The 26,477-nt window shown below is 37.3% G+C and overlaps 1 protein-coding gene across 1 annotated transcript in view; it reads right to left on the bottom strand.

The window, feature by feature from the left end:
• LOC149561374 (uncharacterized) overlaps nucleotides 1-22,646 on the bottom strand; it is a 33,865-nt gene extending 11,219 nt beyond the window's left edge. The window contains exons 1-3 of the mRNA XM_089825113.1: nucleotides 22,425-22,646; nucleotides 3,743-3,793; nucleotides 3,475-3,534 (exon numbers count right to left, since the gene is read on the bottom strand). Of these exons, the coding sequence (XP_089681239.1) occupies nucleotides 3,475-3,534; nucleotides 3,743-3,793; nucleotides 22,425-22,545 (232 nt within the window). The 5' untranslated portion in view covers nucleotides 22,546-22,646. The remainder of the gene's footprint in view (nucleotides 1-3,474; nucleotides 3,535-3,742; nucleotides 3,794-22,424) is intronic.
• Between the last annotated feature and the right edge of the window lie 3,831 nt (nucleotides 22,647-26,477).

The raw sequence follows: 26,477 nt of genomic DNA, 5'->3' as shown, positions 1-26,477 counted from the left end.
CCATTTGCAGTTGCGCATGCGGGATATACAGCGTTCCCCATGTGCTTGCTTGGCAGTGGAGGATTGAATTTTCCCTGCACATCCACTGTAAAAAACAGTAAAGATTCCTCTTTCCTCAATTTCCATCACCTCTGTTCGACATTTCCATAGATGGCCAGTCACTGCTTGGAAACTGGTCCACTTTCCCACTCACCCATCTGTCATTGCGGTTTTTTTCAAGCTTTCCACAAAAAGACAGCAGAGAGTCGGAAGAGTTTGAAAGTGTGGTTTGGGTGATCTTCCATCGACTTGATGATATCAGCTAGTAAAATGTTGGGTGCTCTGATGTGGGGGCAATGTCACTTTGTGAGCTGCAGACCCAACAACCCGCCAAATTGGATTTATAAAAAGTGGAATAGGAATAAGCTATTATAATTCCACCTTTTTTTAGGAAGAGTGTTATGCCCATTTTGGGCTAAAATTAGAAGACAGGAATTCTAATTCCACTTTTGCATTTTACAAACAAACATCTAATTTATGAATGCGGGTATTCAGATTTTCCTATTCCCGCCCAATTCTTGCAACCAAACGTGCCCTTAAAACAATTTTAGATGTAGAAGCCATATAACAAGGTAATGGCAACGATAACTTTCAATTTTAAAAAATTGAAAAATTGAAATTAAAATAAAAACCTTGTGTAGGTGGTATTCCAATTTCAGATTTATGGAACCAAATGCAGAAAATGCATCCTCTCACTCACTTCCACATGAACCAAACAGTTCCAACATATTTCAAAAACCATTTTCCAAATTTTAAAATTCCCAAAATTTTAAATTTCAGTATTTGTAAATTCCAACATTCTTCTATTCCAGCAAACAAACAAATACAATAAATAATTTTTAACACATTTCATTCCCATAATAAATCCACTCTATTTTGTTGGCATTAAATCACGTTTTTACCTACGTCAGCAACAGTACTCAGTCCAAGTTTATCCTTGTAAATTGATTGCAAATTGTAACAGATTTCAACTTCATTGCTTGTTTTTGGTGTAACAATCAATGGGGGTGTAAGTTTTGAAGGAGAATTACAAGGAAAAATATTCAAAGATAACATATTTAGGAAGATCTTTCTGAGATATCCAGATAGAAAAGCCCTAATAAACATGCATGCAAAACTATAAAATCATACACAATGCATATGAACTTTTTAACACAGTGCGTCAAAGGGGCATCAACCCATGAATGCAGCAACTGTGATATTCAATAAAAGAGCAACTGTGAAAAGAGGCATAAAATATGGAAGCACAAACATTACATACAGACTGTCTTGTAAAACACCTCAGAATACAGAATCATACAGAGCACATGTTGCCTAGCAGAACAAAATGAAGTGGCTGCCATATGATGTGAAAAAATGGAAAATTCTGTGATATGAAATTGCAGAACACTGAATTTGCTGAAAAGAAAAATAAATATGGCCACAGACTTGAAATGATATCATACACAAAGAAATGCTTTTGATTGGTATTTATGTTATGCTGGACTTTCTTTCAGCCACATTGGCAACACTTATAAAAAGAGTTGTGCAGAAGGTGGAAATACTAACAGCCACGCATCTGTTGAGGAACATGGGCAACCCCACAATTCATCACAGATTGTATGATTTGCAGGGTATGCACAAAACAGTTCACTAAAAAGCTTAAATAATCTAAGAAAAATGCAATTGGTAGGATCAAGTGACATTCATCATCCTCAGAATAATCCTAAAAAATCGGAGTCTGGATAGGGTACAAAAGCTCAATGACTTGGTGGGTTGTTTCGCTCCAAATTATCAAGTCACCTCCAAATTGCCAATCTCTGTCACAACACCAATTTACCAAGTGAATCACACTTGGCATGACAGATAACAATCCAATGTGCTTAAAAGGCTTTCACAAAGACTCTAGGAGCACTTTGGAAAAAATGTGGAAGCAAAGAAAATCAAACAACAGCATGGTTGCAATTGGTAAGATGTACAAATATATTTTAGCGATAGTAAAACTTTTAAGTATATCTTTCATATAGATGTAGATTGGTTATATATGTATGTGTATATATAAAATAAAGCATTTAAATATATATTAATCATATCAGACTTCCACAATCCATTTCTAATGGCAAATCTTGTTTCTGGATTTGATTGTGTATGCATTTTTAAACGTTTCGGATTACACTCTGTGATCCACCATCCTTATGATAGATCACGAAGTATAATCCAAAAAGTTTTAAAATGCATACACAATCAAATCCAAAAACAAGATTTGTCATTAAATATATATGCTTTATACATTAAAAAAGTTAAAACATAGAGAGATATTTTACATAATTTCTAACAAATTTAAAATTAATCAATTATTCAATGAAATAAACTAAAAAACTGAAGATATTAAGGGTTGTGACAGTTGCAAGAAGTTTCTGGATTGTGGATGGCAGGTGATGGGGAGACAAATTTCCGGGACGGTAAAAATTTTGTCAATTTTGGGGATGGCTAGAAGAAAGAAAAGGTTCAGGCAGAGAAATTTATGCTGGAATCAAACGAAGAACATTGGGATTAACTGCATATTCAGTATCTGGGGATGATCATTGATGGTGAATCCAAAACAAAATTACTGCTCAACATGTTTTTAGATAATTATTTCATTTAGTTGTCAGAAATGTAGGGAACTTTGAAGAAGTCCTCAATTTATGTAGATTTAGAAAAGAGTGATGAAACCACTAACAACTCCTATCAAGAGCTGAGACATCACTTCTTTGCGAAGCTAGTGCTCTTCCACATTCCTAGCAAGGCCATGGCTAATTAATCAAGACCCTTTCTAGAGAGCTGTTAATGTATTTTGCAATTACAGCTCAACATATTCCCAGATCATTATTTCATTTAGCTGTCATAAATTAAAGAAAACTTGCAGTAGTTCTCAGTTTCTGTAGATTTTTAATAACAATTGATGACACTACTACCTACTATTAAGAGCTCCAACCCTCCCTTTAAAAGTGGAAGAAAATGTCAATTATTATTAAATGTGAAAAAAGAAAATTGAACAGTCAAGGAGACCATCTAGTGTGTGCAGAAAAATTATATGGGTGACCACTTCTTTGAGAGGCTAGCATCCTTCCACATTCCTTGCAAGGCCATGGCTAATTAATCAAGACCCTTTCTACAGAACTGTTTATGTATTGGCACAATCGCAACTTACAGCAGCTATCAGCTAAAATTCTCAGCTTTATTTTCTACAACTTAAATTGCTCTAAATACTATGGTCCATTCAGGTATTTTTAGAAATTATTTAATCTGCAGATTATACATTCATCAGAACCTCCTACCCAATTTATTGGACTCGAAAAAAAAAAGAACGGATTATGCAGGTGAAGCTAAAGATAACTGCAAGGTCTCATCTGATCATTTTCAGATATTCTGCTTAACAGCATACACTGAATTTTGAGCAGTTCTTTTACATACCCCATGCAACAGTACATTCTTCGCTGGTTGCACTAGCTTGATTTGCCTGACACTCAATGCCTGCATGCAGAACAGAACACAGATACATGGAATGTTTCAAATTTGTCCAAAAAAATGTATTTAACAATATGTTCACCAACTATTTACAGTCACTATTACAGCAAAGCATATATGCAGTATTAAACAACAATGTCTAGGATTATATATTCTAAAAATGTGTGATCGAGAATACAATAAGAAAATACATGTCAACAGCAAGAAAACTTACAGAGGTCCATGATGTGGTTTCTGCAAATGGCACAATTGTCAACAACAATATCTACATTCACATCAAATATTTCAATTTGATTAGAAAAAAGCAATGGGCTCTAATAAGGAAAAAATAATAAACACTGATCATATTTAACTTTCTATAATGAGCACTAAAAATGGGAGACTGCAGAAAATTTCTATAAACAACTATGCACTTAAGATGCTACTTTAGCTTGCCAATCACATGAAATTAAGCTCCATAACGCTTACATTTCCTTGCTTCCTAGTGAGACGGCAATCTTTGCTCAAGAGTGTCCAACAGAAATAAAGGAAACAGAAAATGGTGCGATTGAGATGAACTACTTTGCACATCAACTGAGTTACCCTTAAAATAATTGAATTCCTGTGGGAAATTGACTGCATTCTCAACTGAAATACCCTTAAAATAGTTGAATTCCTGTGGGAAATTAACTGCATTCTCATTTGAAATACCCTTTAAATAGTTGAATTCTCATGGGAAATTGCCTGCAGAAAATTGTGTAATAATCATTTCTTTTTTGCAACTATCAAGAGTGGTCCAAATAATTTTGCCATTTTTCGATACAAGCACAGAAGTGTAGAGGCATTGCCTATGTGCCATTATAAAATCTGCTTTAACTGTTCTAAACATAAATAATTCTGAAACTGACAATTAAAATGAAGAAACTGTCGGCGTCTAGGACTGCAATGCTATAAAGTTGGAACCGATATACCAGATCCTGCCATTTTTCGATGAAAGCATAGAAGCGTAGAGGCAATGCCTATGTGCCATTATAAAATCTGTTTTTAACTGTTCTAAACATAAATAATTCTGAAACTGACAATTAAAATGAAGAAACTGTAGGTGTCTAGGACTGCAATGCTATAAAGTTGGAACTGATATACCAGATCCTGTTTATATGTAATGTCCCCTGATAGGTTAGACATAATTATTACATATTTAATGTCCCCTGATAAGTTAGACATAATTATTATATATTTAATTCAAAATCTACATTGCATGTCCTCAGTACAATAATTCAAACTAGAATATTTACAAATATTAATTATTAAATCATTTAATCATGTCAATTTATCTATATGTAACATCAATACCCCTATATCCAATTTCATTACTATTCAGCTTGCAGACAGGAGGAGTAGCTGTTAACCAAGTTTCCTAGAATACCAACCGCAATTGATTCCCTAAAAGTTTACAAGTCCAAGTCCATATTCCATCTTGGGTCTTGCCGTCAAGGCTTTTGGAACACTGACACCTACCCTATCTTGCAACAGATCTACATTGCTTGGATTTATACAAGCCCCTCCTTGGTAAGATTACAGCTTCTCTTCCATAACTCAAATAGTAATGGGATTGAGTGAGTGTGTACACACACACACCTATATACAGGAACATATATGCTAATTAATGAATGCAGATAATATATATTTATGATTATTATTATTAACACATACATACATATATATATATATAGTACTTTATATACTTTGTGTTTTGAAGATATTTTGCCCCTCGGCCCAGTGGTCAAAGCCTGGTCAGAGAGGTTAGAGTGATTAAAGTTTAAGTGACGTATTTATTCTGACGGTTGCCCTTTTCTAACAACTGAGCATTGCCCTCCTAGATGACAATCTATAGAGCATTGGCCTTTGGTTTCCTAGAGAGATTAGAGTAAAATCACCAGACTTGCTCTTCATTGTGGTGTCTTGGAACATAATGAGGACTCTCTACAGTTTCTTTTGCACACTTGACCATCTGCACAGCCCCTTGTGTCCAGCCATCGCTCTTCTCTGTGAGGGTTGTCTCCTTTTCTGCTGTGCTGACTTATGGCAACAACACTTTGACTCTACTGACTAGGAGTCCTGTGTTAATCTGACAAATGGAGAAAAATATATTTTTAGGTGACAGAAAGCTGAGATTAGTCAATCACAAAAGGTCATTTGTGAGAGACCAATTCACCGGACCTACCCCATCATAGCTGACATGTTGAGTTTCCACAGCAGTGGCAGTAGTCACATCAGTAACAGACCTAGAAAAGGAAACATTTTGCGTCCCCTTCTTTTCCCTGCAGAGTTTTTCATCCTATACACACCACTGTAGATATTATCAGCTCAATTTGCATTAGGAACAAAACTATCAATAGAGTAACTTCAGTCTCAATTCTTAAGGCTTTTTAGATCAACAAATCATTATCCCCAACAACAAAGCTGAGTTAAAAATTAAAGCGAGGCAATACAGGGAAAAAAACCACAAAATCATTACACTTGCTGTGATAGATTTCAATAACACTAGATCCAAATGAGTGATCCAGACAAACTATGTGACAGGTTCAAGAATTTGCTTGGTACCAACAACAACGATCAAACCAATCAGTGAGAAAAATTTGAACTTACAAGCTTGCTGATTTGAAAGAGTCAAGAGTTTGTTTCACAATTCATTGAAACTGCACTACTAAGATTAGGGCAGGAAGAGGACAATACAAGAAGAATTTGGAATATATAAGTGTTCTTTGTAATAATCTTTCAACTAATTATGGAATCTGTATACGCAACTTTCATGTGTACATTCTTCATTAACATATGCAACTTTCATGTGCGTGAATGCCCACTGGTAAAGCCCAGTTTTAGAACTCCATGTTGAAGCTTATCAAATTGCCTGCCACTTATCAAGCACATGCAGGCAGATCAACTGAGGAATCACAAGCTGGAAATCAAGGCTCTGGTTGGGATTATTCCAGGATGAGGTACGACAAGCTCATAAGCCACTTACAAGGCAAGTACAAGTTACACTGATCAGAGAGCACTGCCCATGCATGCAAAAGGTTCGTATAGTGAATTTAAGCATTATTTTGTGTTTTCAAACCATATGAAAGTCTATTGATCTTCCAATAAAGATTTCATCTTGTTTTAAGCCTAGAGTAAACTGGTGTGAGCTAGTGAGAACTTGAATTGCTTAGTTCAACCCTCAACCTCCAATGTCACAAATTCGACCCTGGTGTGAGTTACCATATCATTACGTCATTACCTTAGCTTAAGACACAAAAAATCCATATCACCTTCCACGTCCATCTGATCTGCTTTGTCACCACCCATCTACAATCTCGGCCATGCAGCCTAGGTGGCACAGGACAAGTGCATACAAAGAAGTCCACACAGCACACACTCGTCCACAAATCTGTAAACTTGCAGACTACATTGGAGCATTACAAACTGCCACCCTGTAGTTGTAACGCCCAATTTCACAACCCACCACTATGAGATTCAACCTAGAAAGATTATAATCCAGCTTTTGAACTTTATTGTGCCTACTTCATAGTTTTGGGACTCTTCTTGATCATTCTAAGCAGATTTCATTTCATCTTGAGGCTTTTCATTACATTTTTGTGCATTCCATTGCATTGGCAACATCTCGGTTCCTATCATCTTCTTCATCGGACTTCCATCTTGTTGAGGAGAGTCCCTTTAGTACAAAGTAATGAGACTCAGACCTGGCCCTGACTTGGCAAGGGTAACTCTAACTCGTGACTCGGCAGTAACTTGACAAAGCAACAAAACCCTTGAAATTTAGAGATTTTTCAGGATTTAAAGAAATTCCATGCACCCATTATTGAATAAAGCTTAAAGACACAATAACATCATGAAATAGAAGGTAATTTGATCACGTACATAACATACATCAATTACATAACTACAAAGGTAAATTGTAGATGTATTAAAAAAAATTTGAAAAATCAAATTAAAAATCAGATGAGTCAGCCAAGTCAGCCGAATCGGGCAAGTCACCCCAGTTGACCTGCCAAGTCAGGGTCACAGGTCATTTTGACACGGCCAAGGTAACTCAACTCACCGACCCGGACAACGCACCTGACTCGTTGCAAGTCTAATTACTATGCTGTAGTCTATTTTATTTGTGTTCTTGACAGTATATCATTTTCTTGATCTCTTTCTAGCATTCCATCGTTCATTTATTTATTCAATACAGTTATCTATCACCATTTTTCATTATGCTTAATAATCAGCTGCTGTGGAGGTGGAAACACCAAAGCAGGCATCTGACTGAGGCAGGTCACAAGATAACCACCCCAACAATTTATTTTCTCTCATGTGTGCAGGTTTGTGATAGACTGAGCAAGGAGTGTCAACTTTATCAATCTTCAACTCCAACTTATTCCTCTTCCATTTCCTAGTGTTTTTTATAGTTTAATACTTCAAGTTCATTAACTCTCTCCTATCACATTTGATGCCTTGATCCCCTAGCTCACCAAAGCTCACTAATAGAAGAGAGGTGGCACAAGGGGAGGTCCATCCTTCAGTGCTTTAACCAGTTTTGAGGTCAGTGAACTTTTTCCATCTCCACACAAGATAAAAAGTCAAATTTAAAGTAGAGTATGGTTGAGCTAGGATGGGCATCAGAGGAACACTCTTACAATTCCACTCACCAACATGCATACCTATGACTCCTTTCAAGACTCTCCAAAGCTATGATGTTATTTCATTCATGAATTTGATTCTTTTGGATACTAGACTCCCTAAAGCTAGAGATTTGATTCAACAAAGATTAGATATTGTGCATGTACCATATGAAAATCTACACCAGTCCCAAAAATATAAAAAGATGTCTGCCCATCACCAAACTATGTGGGCTTTGGAGGTGGGAGACATGGTTTTCTTGAGGTTGTTGTCCTATAGACAGTCTTCCCTCAAAGAAAGTGGTGTTGAGAAGTTGAAGCCACACTTTGACAGACCTTAAAAGATTGTAAGGAGGATTGGTGAGGTTATTTCTGAGCTGGAACTGCCAAAGAATAGCAAGATTCATAATTATTTTTAGGTGTAATGCCTTCAGAAGGTTCTTGGACGACAGGCCATTCCTTCATTAGAGCTGCTGCTACAAGATGACAAAAGAAAATTGATTTTGGAACCGAAGACTATCATTGACGTGAGGGAAAAGATGCATCAAAATAAGGACATTGATCATCTAATCTGAGATTTCTTGGGAGCAACCAATATTTGGGACAGGACAACCGTCATGTCTCGTACATTCTGAGCATCTAATATTAACTACTTTAATAAGTGTTTTTGAACAAGCTTGATAATAATATAGCATGTTAATATTGATATATATTATTATTAACATTATTAAATTAAATATACAATAATCCTTCTGCTCACTGCCAAAGAAAAAAAATTTTAAAAATAAATTAAATTAAATACAAACAAGTATTCAGGATCACTAAGGCACTCCACAAAGCATCAAAGATTTGGTATTTTCCTGAGTTTATTGTCTGCATTACTGGATTTCTTTTGTAACAAAAAGCCTCAGCAAGAAGTAACCAAGTCGGACAAAACCCCTCCTGGAGACAGAATTTATGCATTGAACTGAAACAGAAAAGTATATAAGTAATTTGTTGTTATTATTTCCAGTCTCCAAGCATATTGAGAATTATTGAAGGGTATCATACTTAGATCGAGGCAGTTTCTGGGATTCATTGTGTTTGGTGTTTTTGCATCAACGTTTCGAATCACACTCTATGATACATCATCGGGATGAGAAGTGCTAGAGAAACAAAAAGATAAATGTTGCAGATCAGGTCGCAGCAGTCAGGGTCTCATACAATCAATGAATTGCAGCATTCGAGGATATTAAAGATCACAGCAGATTGGAGGCAACACAACACAGAACTCACACCACTCACAAGGTGCGGGAACCCCTATTCCACCTCATCACATGATGCAGCGCAAGGCAGAAGAATCCCCAAAGGAGATGTCCTGGCCCCCAGCTATATAACCACACAGTGGAAACACAACAGCAAGAAACAATAATGCAAGATTTGATACCAAATTACAATAATATATTCATAAAATATAACTGATTACATCCAATGTGCCACGCTGTAAGGCCTTCCCGGTTACGGCCAAATACAAAGCAAGTAATAGTTCTACAAGATCCCTCAAGATCCAATCCAAACACTAGCTAGTCCAGAGCCTCACTCTGGTAGAAATCCCCAAGGAAGATCTGAACTTGTGCTAGCAAGCCCACCAAGCAATCTCCTTGTTTTCCAAACCGTAGCTACTAGCTCTTCTCAAAATTCGCTCCTCTACCACCTCCTCTTCTCCACGATAGATGAATAATAACTAAAGACTTCCCCACAACCCCTATCTATACCAATCTAAGCCACAAGCCAGCTCAGAACACAAATTAAATACAAATACATAAATTAAATGCCACAAGTCAACCTGCAACAACAATTAAATGCCCAAAATCGATATCCGAGTAAAATTGTAATATCTCCTAGCTCTGATTGAATTAGAACTCGTGCTTCGAACCGTAGATAGTAATTTAGGTCCTCTACAACCCCTTAAATGTGCAAAGGCTGATTCCTTAAGAAAAAGTGTGCATACATCCCAAAAGTCACACACAGTAGACTGTCACACGAAACTACCAGATTGATACTCCGGAAAAATTGCCATATCTCCCAACCTATAATGAATTAGGACTTGCGCTCTTGACAAAAGGAAGTACTCTAGGCCCTCTTCAATCCCTGAAGTGCGCAACCTCTCATTCATTATGCAAAATTAGTTACATTCCCTGCAATAGGCACCCAAAAACTACAAAAACACAATTTCAACAAGGTTCAAACAGCTCAAACTTCAACTCAATCCATCCAATCTCTATGCAATCATGAGGAAAGGTTCCCCAATGTGTCTCCAACACATCCCTAACAATGAAAACATAGCTCCACCAAAATCCAATCTCGATGCTCCTACATCATCACACCTACTGGAAGTGTGTTAGCATAGCAGACCCACTAGCAACCTGAAAGTGTGCAACAATTGCAAAACTTCCTGAGAATAGGCATTCATATTTTCTTGTGCTTTTCAACTATAAGGCAGCATAGCATCTGCAAAACTTCCTAATTGCATATGATGAACTCTATAATGTTTGCAACTATGTCCTTTGAACATTTAAGAATGTTGACACCTGTTGTGAGGTTCTCACACCATCGCCCCAAAATTTTGGAGACCCCACCTTTTTATCGCCTTGGCAAATCTTTGGATTCTCCAACAATTTTGATTTTGATTTTTTTGAGAATTTTAAGTCTTGGACACCTTCAGGGCCAGAGGGGAGAGGGCTAGATTTATTTTCACCCGCTTTCAACTTGATTTTCCAAAACAACCAATTTCATCCTTAGGCCGGACAAAATTTCAAAGAGCAACATTTGGTAGGATAAAATTGTAAATTTATACTTAGACGTTTTCTTCTGAAAATCTAGATATAACTCTATAAATTTGAATAATTTTCAAAAAGGAAATTTTGTTAGACTTGAGTTTTGGAAAATCTTAAATTTTTCTTTGGTGAAAAAAATTAATTTTCTGGAGATGAAGTCAAAATTGCAAAATCGATTTTAGACTCTAGAAGTGATTTTATTTTTGTCAAAAAAATTTAAATGGCATAGCAAAATTGATTTGGAGGAAAATTGCAAAAATTGGCTTTAATGGATTAAAATTGCCTTGAAAAATTTTAAACCTTTAATGAATTTAGTAATTTAATATTGAAAAATGGCTTTTGGTTAGCCAAAATCTGATTTTAATGACATATTAATTACTAAATCCTCATTAAATGAAAATATTTAACACCTCCAAGGCGTTATTTAATTTTTTTTTGCAATTTGGATCTAATTGGCAATTTTAAAAAAACAAATTTCATCTTGGCAAAGTTAATATTTAGCTAAGTATTTAATTGTGGGCCATAATTGTGCATTAATTATTGTTTTTCTTGCTCCGAAAGTCCTAGTCGGCCAGCTAGGAGGGAGTAGGAAAGTTGGGTATAAGAGGAGGCCTCTCTCCCCTTTCCTCCTCACTTCTCACTTTCCTCCTCAAGGTGTTGGCGATTTTGGCAAGAGCAGTCCTCTCTCCATTTTGGGCGAATTTAGGCTTGGAGCAGCACTTCTCTTCCTTGGCGATTTCTCTTGGAGGCAGTTTTTTTGCATTTTTGGGCAATTTTGCTTGCAATCAAGCATTTTCAGACCTTGGCAATTTCTCTTGGAGGCAAATTTTTGCATTATTTGGTGATTTTTCTCCTCCTATTAGGGCTGCGATTTATGCCCTAGGTGACTTTGGAGGGCAAATTGGAGACTTTCCATTCTTGGGCGGATTAGTTTGAAAGCAGAACTTTCCACTCTTGGCATTTTTGAGGGCAGATCTGATTTTTGGGCCATAGGCGATTTATGATGGAGGTCTGATTTTCTCATTTGGGACTGCATTTTTACATCAGACCTGGCGATTTTAGTTTGATGAGGAGATACAAGGTGAAAGTCTGATTTTTGAAGCCAAAGATGGACAATTCCAAAGAAGTAAAATTATGATTTGCAAGGGATTTGAAATTCTCAAAGTCTGATCCTAGATTCAAAAAGAAGATTCGGCTATTGGTAGAGGTGACTTTTAATTAGAGTTGAAAGAGGTCCTTAAGCTGACTTCCTTCTTTCGTTCTTGTCTAGATATTGTCTCTCGTGGTTCTTCTTGCATTCATTGTCCACCACTTTACCATCCCGTAATAGGGCGACAAGATGGAGGATGGTAGTGCAAGCAAGAATCCTAAGGAAACAAACACTAAGAAAGACAAAGAGAATACGATGCCCAAAACAACTTTCTTCTCAAAAATGAAGCAATGTCGGTACAATAAACATGATACAGGTAAAGATTCCAAGAAGAAGACCCGACTATTGGTAAAGGTAATTTCAAATCATTTAAAGTTGAAAGGGGTCCTTAAACTGATTTTCTTCTTTCGTTCTTGTCTAGATATTGTCTCCCTTGGTTCTTCTTACATTCATTGTCCACCACTCAACCATCCTATCATAGGTTGACGAGATGGTAGATGTTAGTGCAAGCAAAAATCCTAAGGGAACAAACACTAAGAAAGACAAAGAGGATATGATGCACAAAACAACTTTTTTCTCGAAAATGAGGTCAATAACCGATACCAATGTCGATAAAGTAAATATGCTACAGATAAAGGACAGACGAAAGGAAGGACAATCCCCCTTGGCAAAGAGGAGATACAGAACGCGGTCGCACATCACAGCCCAAGCGTCAACACTTCCATTTCAACTATGATGGGCGACATTGGGATGGCACTTGATTTTGAAGACATCAAAGAAGAGGATATCAATGAGACAAGACTAAGATCGAGATTGGATGAGCTAGGAAAGGTTGTCATCAAGAAGGAACGTTTGAACACCCTTTCCTCCCTAAATGCTTTCATTGGATTCGCAAAAGAGTATGAGAAAGATCATGAGAAGACACTGCAAGGAGCGAACAGCATAATGAAATCGACAAAGCTCAAGATAAAGCACACACCTTGTCCTCCTATAGAAGAAGTCAACGAAAGGCTAGCTAGGTTCATTGCCTTAGCTAAAAGAACGAAAGAAAAGGGGAGAGTCATATTAGAAGATCATTTACTGTAAGCCTAAGTGACAATTTCTCTTTCTTCTAAAATAGGACAAGTGTCTATTTTTTATTGGCCGCCATTTTGGTGCCTTCTCATTGGTTGCCACTTTTACACTTTTTTCATTGGTCCATTAACGAGGTGGCGTCTTCCCATTGGCCGGTGGGGTGGCAACCCTAATTAGGGTTTCTAAGATTCAATCTAGATCATCGGTTTTGCTTTTGATCTCTACCATCGGTTGGAAATTTGGCATCTATAAAAGGCCATTTGCTCTCATTTGTAAGAGTCGAAGAAAATTGTTGCATAAGATAATACCAAAATTCGCTATTTCTTTCTCATTGTTGTGACTTGCATGGTGATTAAAGGCCTTCGCTATTATTGCATGGTTTCTACTTCCAAAAAGTTAAGAGTAGATTTCTTTTCAAGTTGTTGAAGCAAATTTCATTTCAAGTTGCTAAGTAAGAGTAAAATAGATGGATAGTTGTATGGTAGTAGTAGTAGATGTTTGATAGGGATCAATACTAGACCACTAGCATCCTAGTAGCTTGTTGGGAAGCCTTGTGTGGCAAACTAGTTTACTTTTCCTTTGAATCATTGCATCTGTGGAAGTGAAGCCACTGGTTAACTTTCATTAGGTTCGATCCCAATCCATTTGCTAGTCTTTCATCCATAGGAGTAGGAGTAGGACAGCAAGTAATTTAGGACTTAGAATTTAGGAGAAAAGAGTTAGAAAAATACCAGTTGTAAGAACCATTCACCCTCCACCACCATCACTTTCCCATCAACATCATCTAGCATTCACATCGAACCACCATCATCACCATCTCACCAAAAACCCAAGTCATCCTCAAATGAATAGCATAAGGCCGCCTACATGATTACCAGCAAATCACATCAATAAAACTGAGCGAGTATCCACAAGTGTAAGGAACATTGGAGTTATTATCATATCCCATGAGCATTAACTTTTCAAGAGAGGAATTGTGTGTTTGATACTCCGTATCAAATATTCAATTACTAATATGTTATGTAAGTCACACAAAACTCGCATCAACAACACCCTAGCTCAAAAATCACATAGGCTGAAAGACTATTTTTTCAGACAGTTGAATTCAAACAATATTGCCCTCTATATCTTAACTGTCACTAAATGTAATAACCCTGTCTGGTTATAGCTTAAACAAACATCAATTTCTTTCATTAATCAACAATCTAGCACTTCATCAAACACTTGGCAACCATTCCTTATTATGGCTGAAACAGTCATCTTAGTTTTTGTTTAGAATGTAACTAGGAACTTTTAAGAATCTTCTAATGGGTTAAATTCATATAACCAGATGTAATACCAATTCCCTACTTATTTAATTTTAAACTTCACATTCATAGCGACATTAGAAAGATGATAAACAGTTGAATGAACAAGTCCTCTTCAATTATTATCTTACCATAGATTGCAATTACTAAACACCATACAACTATGTGTGAACCTGGAAATGATTGTCACCATTAGCCTCAAGCTTCTCCACCAATTTGCAGCTCTGAAATGTATTGCTACAGCAGTCCCAAAATGATGCCAAACAGTGAATGTGCTGCCTTCAACAGCAGTCATGTAAACACCCAGAATTCTGAAGAATCTAACATACAATGGTAGAGGAACTGTGCATTCATTGGGTACAGAATTTGCAGACCACCGATAGTGCCAACTAGTATATTGGGTGCCAAAATCTTATGCTAGCAGCATCTAAAAACTGGTTTAAATGCCCAGAAATAAGTGGACAAATACCAACAGCAGTATGATAAACTCCTCCCCATTCTCCTCCCAAAATGTCAATGCTAAGGCAAGGGTATGCTGTAACAGTAATTCCTTGCTGCCAAACTCTGTGACTATAGACTCCCAAATATGCAGATACGAACAGGCTCCATACTAACATATAAACACCCAGTCATACAAACAAAGCCAACTCTCAAAGACCAAAGATTCAAGTATTTAAAACTCACAATGGAGACTCCTTAATTGCGAATTAAACTGCTATTAACTCGCAGCACCAATAATGTCCTCCTAGCAACAACAAATACAGAAGGGAGGCCAATCAAATTCTAAACTCAGCTTAGTCTACCATACCTAAGCAGTAGACTGGAGAATAATCAGCTTCAACAATTAATCTTCTCCTTAGCCACAGTAAAACAATAAGAGAAATTAGCAAATAGTTTTAAATCAGCACCTATTTGCAAAGCAATTTCAGAATTAAATCTCAGTTTTGAGTCTACAATACTTCAGCTGTAGATTCAATGAAACAACCCATAATTCAGACCCTTATACTTCAACAAAGGCATGAAAATCAAAACTCAGGAAAAGCCACAATGGCAACAAAAGTAAATAAATATCCAAGCATGTTTTTCCCAATAAAATAAGCTTGTATTTATAACCTCCAAATTCCCTTTTGTTGCCAAAATGTAACTTCACTCAAGAAGCTTCACCACACAACATTAATGAGAAGCTTCCTTTAGATTCTCTCACTTGACTTGGCTTACCTAATTAATAAATGACACTTTCCAATGGTAACTCAACTCTCAACTTAAGTGAAATTATAAAGTTAAATTATAACTTTATAACAAGCCATTTTATAATCAATAATAATTTGGCCACTAAAAATATAATAACTCCCAAAATTCTCATCATTTAAATATGTCATCTGAAATAGGAGTCATACCTATTATTTTTCCATGTGACCAAATGCACTTTCCAAAAATAGAAAGGGTTCATCTCGATCAACACCAACTTACCACAAATAGTAAGTATACAAAATGAAGTCCGATCTGAGCCAAACAAAGACCAACTTGTAGCTTACTGAAATGTGGGGAAGATAAGACCCTCCCAAGCCAAGCCACAATAATTAGCCTACAAGGATCACAATAATAGGCTAATCCCTAAAACCTTAATGCTGGGAAAAATGGGGACATTACACTGAATGCACATTACTATTGAGATAGAAATTAATATAGTTGTTTTTTCTTTCATTTTGAATAATATTAGTGCTGAATTATAACACTCAAAGATTATGCTGAAACCAGCTACAAATTCATGTCACGTGAGTACTGGCAACTTGGTTAGAAGATTTCCTTCCACTGAAGTGGAGACACTAAAGAAATAAAGGCACCATAAAGATAATTTGAAAGAAAACACTCATAGAGCTTCTCTGTCTTTAGGCTCGCACATAGCCTTCAGCAGACAACTACTTCCTTCCCTTCATGCTTTATCATTCTCAATTCCTTTAAACCTACAGTCTGTCGTATCAAAAACAAGGATTAGCATTCTCCAGATTCAAAGACTTCAAAGTTCTTACAGAAAATCACATTGAGAGGAAGATCAAATGCCTTCAATCAAATAGGCTAATAGCAAAGTTGAATGTGTTAACTGTTACAAATGTAAATGGCAGAAAAATTGAATGAATTAATCAGAGATCAAACTGATCTATATATACAAAGAGGAGAGTCGAATAGAATAGAAACATTCTATTCTAGACTATACTAAATATTAGAAACATTCTAATATTCACAGAGATATAATAAGATACAATAGTGAGCATTAAAAGGAAACATGAAAGTTATTTTAATAACCCCCCTTAATGCTCAATCTATTTACTACACCAATAGATCCCCTGAATTTAACAAACTTGTCAGGACCAAGGGGTTTAGTGAAAATATCTGCTGATTGCTCTAAGGTAGGAACATAGCGTAACTGAATAGCTCCATCTTCTACTAATTGTCGGATGTAATGGCAATGAAGCTCGATGTGCTTGGTTCGTTCATGAAACACTGGGTTATTGGCAAGTTTGAGTACGCCCTGATTGTCTGAAAACAAAGAAGTCGGACCTACTTGAGGAATATGCATATCTGCAAGCATCTGCCGAAGCCAAACTGCTTCACAAGCTGCCTTGACAGCTCCTCTATATTCTGCTTCTGTAGAGGAGAGTGCATGTGCCTGTTGCTTCTTACCGGTCCAAGTAACTGCTGCAGATCCAATACTAAACACATAGCCAGAAGTAGATTTCCTATCATCAACTGAGCCGGCCCAATCGGAATCAGTGAATCCATTGAGCTGAGGAGTAGTACTCCTTGTGTAAAGAAGACCATAATCTGAAGTACCATGTACATAGCGTAACACACGTTTCGTTGCAATCCAATGATCAGTCTTGGGATTTGTCATGAACCGTGAGATGTAGCTGACTGCAAAACTGAGATTAGGTCTAGTAGCAGTAAGGTAGATGAGACTACCTACTAGCTGCCTGAAGAGTGTTTCATCTACAGGAGGAGAAACAGATTGTGCGGACAATTTCAGACTAGTCTCCATAGGAGTGGAAGCAGATTTGCAATCCTGCATTCGAAACCTATCAAGCAAACTTCTGGCATACTTGGACTGAGACAAAAAAATGTTGTTGTCAATCTGCCAAACCTCAATACCTAAACAATAATGAAGCAATCCGAGATCTGTCATATCAAAAGTTCTGAATAGATCCTGTTTGATTTCTGAAGTCAAATGTTCTGAATTTCTAGTAATGATCAAATCATCCACATAGACAACAAGAAAAAGAATATCATTACCAGAGTGTTTAATATACAGATTACTGTCTGACGGACTACGCTGAAATCCTTGAGTAACCAAGTAATGATCAATCTTTATGTACCAAGCCCTTGGGGCCTGTTTAAGACCATAGAGGGCCTTCTGGAGTCTACATACTTTGTGTTTTGAACCAGCAACCTTAAAACCTGGGGGCTACGTCATGTAGACTTCTTCCTGTAATTCACCATTGAGAAAGGCGCTCTTCACATCCATCTGATGAACTTTCCAACCATACTGAGCTGCAATTGCAAGAAGAATGCGAATAGTGCTCATTTTGGCTGTCGGTGCAAATGTCTCCTCATAATCAATGCCTTCGCGCTGGGTGAATCCTCGAGCAACAAGTCTAGCTTTGTATTTGTCCAAGGTACCATCTGCATGGTACTTGACCTTATAGACCCATTTACAGTTAATGGGTTTCTTCCCAAGAGGAAGATCTGAAAGAACCCAAGTGTGGTTCTTTTGAAGACTCTGAAGCTCAGAATCCATTGCTTATTCCCATTCTGGAATTCCTTTGGCCTCTACATATATCTGGGGCTCAGGGATACTGTGGATGTTGGCCATAAGAGCTATATTAACTGTGTTGTGCTGAAGGCTCTTATTTCTGGAGGTTCTACCCTCAATGAGTTCATCAGGACGAAGATCACTAAGCGTTTGAGCCCACCATTTTGGCCGAAGAGTCGAGGAGCTAATATCAGATGCTGTCAGAATAGCTGGAGGAGAAGCAGAAGCGGGAGTTGTATTATCTGGAAGTGACTGAGGTGGTGTATCAGTAGCATCAGATGACTCATATAAAACAGAAGAACCTAAGTCAGAGATTGCTGAAGACTAAAACTCGGAATGTGGTGGGGAGTCAGAGAGCGGAAATGGTCCAAATTCCTCATCAAACACAACATCACGACTGAAGATTAAACGATCAGTATTTACATCAATCAGTCTGTAGGCCTTATGTGTGTGACTGTATCCTGTAAACATAAGTTTCTGGCTTTTGGAATCCAACTTAGTGCGTTTGGCATCAGGAATCCATACATATGCCAGAGAGCCAAAAACTTTCAAATGGTTGATCCTAGGTTTGCGACCAGACCAGGCTTCCTCAGGAGTCTTATGATTAACTGCAAGGGTGGGTGACCGGTTAAGAAGGTAGACAGCTGTGGATACTGCTTCTGCCCAATATTTTCTAGGAACATTTCTATGTTCTAGCATAGCCCTAGCCATTTCTGTGATGGTACAGTTTCGACGCTCTACAACACCATTTTGTTGAGGGGTGTGAGGTGTGGTGAACTGACGTCTAATGCCATGAGTAGTACAGAAGGCAGAGAAAGCAAAAGAACAGAATTCCCCCCCATTATCAGTCCTAAGAGTACGGATGGAGGAACCAGACTCTTTTTCTACTAGAGCTTTAAACTGCTGAAATACAAGAAAGGCATCTGATTTTTTCTTAAGAAAATATACCCACATTTTGCGACTGAAATCATCCACAAAGAGTAAAAAATACCTGTTCCCAGTAATAGAAGGAGTATTCATAGGACCACATACATCAGCATGGACTAGCTGGAGTACTCTGTATGCCCGCCATGTTTCACCATTCTTAAATGGTGTCCTATGTTGCTTCCCTGCTTGGCAAGCTCCGCAAACGCGATGGTTCTGGGTCTGAATATTAGGTAGGCCATGGACTAAATTATCTCGAGCAAGTTGTGCTAGATATTGAATGTTCAGATGACCGTATCGCTGATGCCAGAGACTGCTGAGAGCGGATGATTCGGCGATGAAGGCATGCTTAAGGGAATTGCCTGAATCTACAAGCCTATAAATACCATGATCCTCAAGACCGGAAGCAAGGGTAGTGCGAGAAGCACGATCAATAATCGAACACTTATTTCCACTGAAAACAACATCCAACTGAGGGGAGTGCTTTATAATCTGACTAACAGACAGAAGATTATGTTTCATGCCAGGAACATAACATACATTGAGAAACATGAGTTTTCTTCCTCCAGTCTGAATCTGAACATTGCCCTTGCCGACAATATTGTATTCTTCACTGCCTCCAAAGATTACTGAGTCAGAATAGGGAGTGAATTCAACAAACCAATCACGCCTATGAGTGAAATGTCGGGAGGCACCAGAATCGATGTACCAGGCAGAAGATTTCACATGATTTGCAGGTATGCTGGCCATAAAGGCATGGTAGATAGATTCTTTCTGCTCTGAGTGTTGGGTAGCATTGGCGTACTGTTTAATTGAGTCCGACTTCTGATGCTGCTGATACAGATGCTTATAATATGTGAATATTTCAAATGGCACAAACTTCGAGGTGAGAAAATGAAAGACCCAGAAAAATTGGAGAAGTACCCAAAAAAGAGCTCGAAAAAACCCAAAAATAAAGTGTTGTCGAAATTCGGATCCGCTGGCTCAAAAATCGAGGCACAAAAAACGAGGCACCCACAAAAATCTGATGAAGACCCATTTGAGATTTCAAAAAATCCACCAAGAATATGTGATCGGAAAATTTTTGGAGGTCAAAAAACTAGGGTTTCGAGCAAAAACCTAGTCGGCAGCTTCGAAGGTCAGATTTGCAGGAAAAATGGCAGATATAGGCAGATTTTGGAACAAGCGGATTTGAGATAGACGGATCCAGGCAGATAAGGGCGGATTGAACACGTTTTCACTCACACAAAATGCCGAGTTGCAAAAAAAAAACGGCGAGTTGCAGAAAAACGACGGTAGAAACCCGCGATTTGTAGAAGATCAGACGTGAGCCAAAGAAACCTGCAATTTAAAAAACGTGAACTCGAGATTTGCAGAATGAATTTCAAATTTCTCAGAACAGAAACCCTAGACGGGTTGTAGAGAAAATGGCAGAAATAATTACGAAATTTAGAGCAGATAATTTCGAAAGAAATTATAAACTATTCAAAACCATTTGAAGCAATAGCTCTGATACCATGTTACAAATGTAAATGGCAGAAAATTTGAATGAATTAATCAGAGATCAAACTGATCTATATATACAAAGAGGAGAGTCGAATAGAATAGAAACATTCTATTCTAGACTATACTAAATATTAGAAACATTCTAATATTTACAGAGATATAATAAGATACAATAGTGAGCATTAAAAGGAAACTTGAAGGTTATTTTAATATTAACAAAGGGTTTAAGCAATCAACATCAAATGGCAGCATAAAGTTCATGTTGCTCGTCCACAAAATGTAAACCAAACAAAAGTTTCATTCTGTTATGGAAATGGCCAGATGTATACTTCACACTGGGAAACACAAGCCTTGAATTATAGGGAGAAGCCATGGATTATGCCATCCACAGTCAAACAAACACCTACCGTAGAGCTCTCAGAGGGCATACTCCATATGCAGGTTTTATGGAGGAAAATCTAGACGTTTCTATTCTCGGAAACTTTAGATCTAATGCCTGGGCCCAAATTTTGGATAAGATAGAATTCAAGAGCCACGAGCATGTTCTTGTTGAATGCAACAAGTCCAAGACTTACCCAACCATATAATCATTCATTTAAGAAATTAATTGTCGAAACACATTATATTTACTGCATAAATCTGTCATCTATCCACTGGGATGCTTCCAAATTCGCTTTCCCCTAAGGATTCTCTATATTTTAGCTCTATTCCAAATTGGGCTTGGAAGAACAGACTCTTAGTAATTTGCCAAAGGCAATCTTCTACTCCACTGTAGATTGTACAAAAGTTATCTTTTACTTCCAATATTGTGCTTCCTAAAGATACTTTCTACTTTCTAGTTTCTACATATAGACATTAATTGATCGGCCACAAAAGACAATGATTTTGGATTGATTGAAAGATTGGGCCATGGTTCAACCTCCAACCTTTGTTTCCATCAACGCATATGAAAGATGCACTATTATGCTTAAGGATTCTGCTCCAATGCTGTAAGAACTTGGAAAGAATCATAGCAGGATGCAACCGTAGATGCATCGAGCTCTCACATCTCAACCCAACAATACAACTACTTGAAAATAAGCCTCATGACCCAACAATCCAGCTACCTCAATATAAGCCCACGGGCCACCCTCGTACAAAACGAAATTCGGGTTCTCATCCTTGTCCAAAGCATACAAAAACAATAGGGTGCAAATGGGTATACAGAACAAACTACAAGTACTGACAGTGTTGTTGACAAGCATAAGGCTTGCTTTGCCGCTCAAGGTTTCTCAGACAAGGAGGGTGTTTGCTACCAAGAAACCTTCGCTCGCATTACTTGGACCCATACCATCTACGAGGTACGTTCTTTGATGTCTCTTTCCAGGGGGGGGGGGGTGTCATCATATAGATGTGAAAGGATGCCTATATTCAAGGTGAAATATATTGGTCGATCTGCATAAAGCAGCCTCCTGATTTTCAGGAAGACAATTACACTCATCTTATTTGCGGATTGAAGAAATATCTATAAGCAAACCCCTTACGCCACTGAGGAGGCAAATTTATAAAATACACGTCACAATAATAATTTGGAAACCACTCGAGAAGTCTTAGATATAGTAAAACTCGCATATCTGTATTTTTTTTTTTAAATAGAAACAGAGAATGTGAAGAGTTAGAAATACATACCCCATGCCCAGAGAGCGACGGCATTCCATTTCTTGATTTCAAAACGCTTGGGCTTCTTGGAGGCGCTGCAACCCTCCCCGGACGGCACTGCTGGAGTCATATCCACATCTGTCGAAGCCATTCCGTTCAGAAATGCCTGCGTCGAAACCACGGTCTCCTTCCTCCAATCTACTCCGCTTGTTGCAGTCTAGAATTCGGTTTGCCTGTGCTATGTACTTTTCTGCTGTTAAAATGAGCACAAAAATAGTTTAAATGTAAGTCTTGGTAAAGTAACTGACAAATGTGAGTCAATTGTTCGCCCTGGAAAGTTAAAATTGTCGCTCGTTTAATTTATGAGTGTCAGAAACAAAAGAAAAACATAGTATATTTTTTAATGAGGATTTTTATATTTAGAAAGTTGTTTTTTTTACTATATAATACAGGAATACAAGTTTTAGGTTGAATTCCTAGATAAGAACTAAAAGGGCCCGTTTGGTTGCAAGCATAGGAATTCAGAATTAGAATAGAAAATTTGAATGAGAATGGAGAATGAAGAATAGGAATGGAAAAATGCAATCCAATCTGGTTTATCCTTTGTTTGGTTATGCAAACTTAAATTGGAATAGGGTTAACTTGCAATCGGCGCCATTTGAAATTATTTTCGAAGATGCAATCGACGCCATTGGAAAATCGCTGAAATATTTGAAAATATTGAAAACAAAGTTCCAGCGCTCACCCTAGGTCAAAGCGGATTTGAAAATTTAACCAAATTTGAGAAAGTTAAAATGAATGCAAGAATAGCAATTCCAATTACAGGTATTTTTTGGAATGGACAAAAGCTCATTTTGGGGCTAAAATGAGAATACGTATTCCTATTCCCTATTCTTATTCTACACACCAAACAAAGAATACAAATCATATTCTAATTTCCTATTCCTATTCCGATTGTATTCCAGCAACCAAACAGCCCGTTTGGTGAGTGGAATAAGAATACGTATTTTGGAATAGAATTTATTCCTGTTCTCCGTTTGGTTCAACCAATATTTGATGGGAATTCGCGAACTCGAAAATTTATGTTTTCTAAAATTTAAAAAAATGGAATAGGAATACGTATTCCAATAACACCTATTTTGGTGGAATTGCAAAACCCCATTTTTGGGTCAAAAATGGAATACGTATTCCATTTTTGCTTCGTATTCCAATCCCGTTTTGGTGCATCCAAACAAGGAATTCAAATTTTTTGGAATACATATTCCTATTCCCCTCACCAAACAAGCCCTTAGAGGTGTATACATTCTTCCGAGTTCATTTAACTTGACTTCTGTCAAACTTTTTAAGAACCTTGCCAACATCATAAGTAAACAAGGAGCACATGACAAATACAGTGAATAAATCATAATTTTTTTAGTTACATGTTAATGTTACCAATTTTTACCACTACAAATTTGTAGAACTGCTATCAACTATTCTTACTAGGGTTTTTGAAAATATGTCTTTCTTATTAATACTAGGGCATTTATGATGTCTCATAATTTGCAAAATGTAAAAAATCTTGGTTGTGCATAGATATCCTTAAGTCTTTCATTACCTCTTCATATTACTTTTCCATGCTTCTTAAATCTTTTAAGTTGCGATGTTGCAAAAGCCTTTACGGTGCAACATCGCTTCTTTGTAATCACTAACTATTTGGTAAGATGCACGGATGCAAGACAGTTACCAATAGGGTGGCACAGCTTTGCAACGATTAAGGCTTATTGTCAAGTTAAGGGCACAAAGGAGCGATTCATAGCAATCGCATAATCGTAGCAACTTTGAAGGCTTCAAAACTTCAAGTTACGAAGGTGCGAAAGGTAGCAGCAATAGTCAAGTCTAAAATTGTCGCACCTTCTTACATGGTTAGGGCTAACCTATGGTTTGGGTTGTGAAGCAATGAAAGCCTTTTGGCGCAATATCACATGAAGTTAAAGGGAACCCATGATTAAGGTGGCGATAATGCGAAAGCCTCTTCATCACATCATCAAAAGGGTTATGAGAAATGTTAATATAAATATGTTTTGAGGGAGTTGTTCATCAAATAAAAGCAGATAAAATTCAATTGATATCATTCGGTCGAAGGCTTCAAAGACTTCAACTTGAGAAGCTGCGAGAGCTAACTATTGCAGTCAAATTCAACGCTTTCGCATTGTTGCACCTAGTTAAAGATGGACCAGGGTTCAAGTTGCAAAGTGGCGAAAGCTCTTGTTCACATAGTTGCAAAGGTTAAAGATGAGTAAATGATTCGGGTGGCAAGGTTGCAATGAATAAAAAAATGTTTAGTTTCACCCAGTTATCGTAGTATCGCAAGACCAAGCAATTAACAAGGATAATAGGTTGCGAAGCCGCAAGAGTCATCTGGTGGTCAAGGAAACGATCATCACACCATCATAAGCATCTAAGTTGCAGTGAAATTTTTAGTCGTGATGGTGCGATGGGCATTAAAATAGTAATCCACTCTAGTGTTTCGCATTGTCACAAAAGGCTAATGTCAACTCAAGGTAATGGTAGCAAAGTCGCGAAACACTTGTTTGCTTAGTCGTAGGGTTCAAAATGAGATGATGAGTCAAGGTTGTGAGGTTGTGAACAAACAAGGAAAAGTCAAGCCAAAGGGTTATTGCTTCATCATAAGTAGTTAAGTTTGAGCCAGGGTTAAGATAGCGATAATGCAAAATGTTTTGTTCACATTCTCGCAGAGTTAAATGTTAACCCCCAGCTAGTGGTTGTGAAATGATGATAAATGGAAGACACTCAAGGTTGAGTGCTTATCATTGCATCACATGTTTTAGACAAATGTTATATTCAACAGTTGTGAAAGGGTGACAAAAGGAAAGATGATGGCATCGTAGCGTTGCACAGTTAAATGATTGTTGGATCCTAATCATTGCGAAGGTGCGAAATGGTTATTTTGGTAATGCTTGCATGGTCTCAATAGTTAATGAACTAATGTGATTTCAAGATGCAAAGTGGCAATTGAGTACAAAAGGAGGGGATCACAGCTTCACATGGCTAAATAGTCAATGAAGAAAAGAAGCAAACAACAAGAAAGCACAACATTGTAGGTCAACATGACCAATAGAATTTCAAGAGAAGTATGGAGCATGCAAGGTTGATTAAACTACGTCGACAATCTACTAAGGTGGTAGAAGGCACTGGGTTCGAGTTTCGAATTATAGAACTGGACAAGAGGGAACAAGGGTGAAGATGAGCATTGATTGCTCAATCTATATAAAATCAAATGCTTTGAATAGCATGAGAAAGGAAATGAGTGTTTTGGGAGTAGATGAAGATATCATGTCCCTACTAGTGGAGGTAGTTGAAGATATTACATAGTTAAGGCAGTAGAAGACAAATAGAGGTAATCAAAGGTTCTTGCAGTAAATGTCACTCGTTGATCTCGTAGCTACTTTCTTAGGTTTTCTCTTAATACAAAGAACGTTTTAAATGCAACATTCTAGAAATATCTCTGTATTCTTTCTTCCAATAGTATTTTGACATGTGCCCCTCCCATCTGAGGCTTGTTGCAATCCTTCTCTCTATAAGGAATTCCAAGATGTGGAGCAGGGGTTTTGGTTTTTTGCAAAAAAAAAAAGCATTTTTTCATAATCTCTTAGGAGTCCTTCATAATATTTCTTATAGATGACTTTGTATCTAGTTGGATGAATGTTGTTGCACTACCCTTTTAATCTTGAATAAAGGAACGATTTAGAAGCCCTTTTGTGTTCATTTTGCTGCGTAAGTCACTAGTCTAATATACTCTTGTGATTTACTTTGAATCCCTAAGTTTTATTTGCAAGTGAGTTTGGAATATTCATATAGGTTACAAGTCATGAGTTTAAGCTTCTTCTCAGGTTGCTAACTTTGAGTGTCATCATTCCCCTCAACACCTCATTTAAAGTCTACCCTTCTTGTGAAATATTTATATAGGAGTTTTCTGAGGTCAATATTGTGCCCACCTTGAACGGTTCAAAAAAACTTCATCGTGTTAGACCAACAACATTCCCATCTTATTCTTTGGTGTATCGCCTCAAGTTTACTTTT

Source organism: Cupressus sempervirens, chromosome 4 (genome assembly GCF_028749045.1).
Source record: "Cupressus sempervirens isolate cs-2001-9-10 chromosome 4, ASM2874904v1, whole genome shotgun sequence".
In the NCBI taxonomy this organism is placed as follows: domain Eukaryota; kingdom Viridiplantae; phylum Streptophyta; class Pinopsida; order Cupressales; family Cupressaceae; genus Cupressus; species Cupressus sempervirens.
Note: the sequence above shows the minus strand (reverse complement) of the source record. Positions and strands in the feature narration are given on the sequence as shown.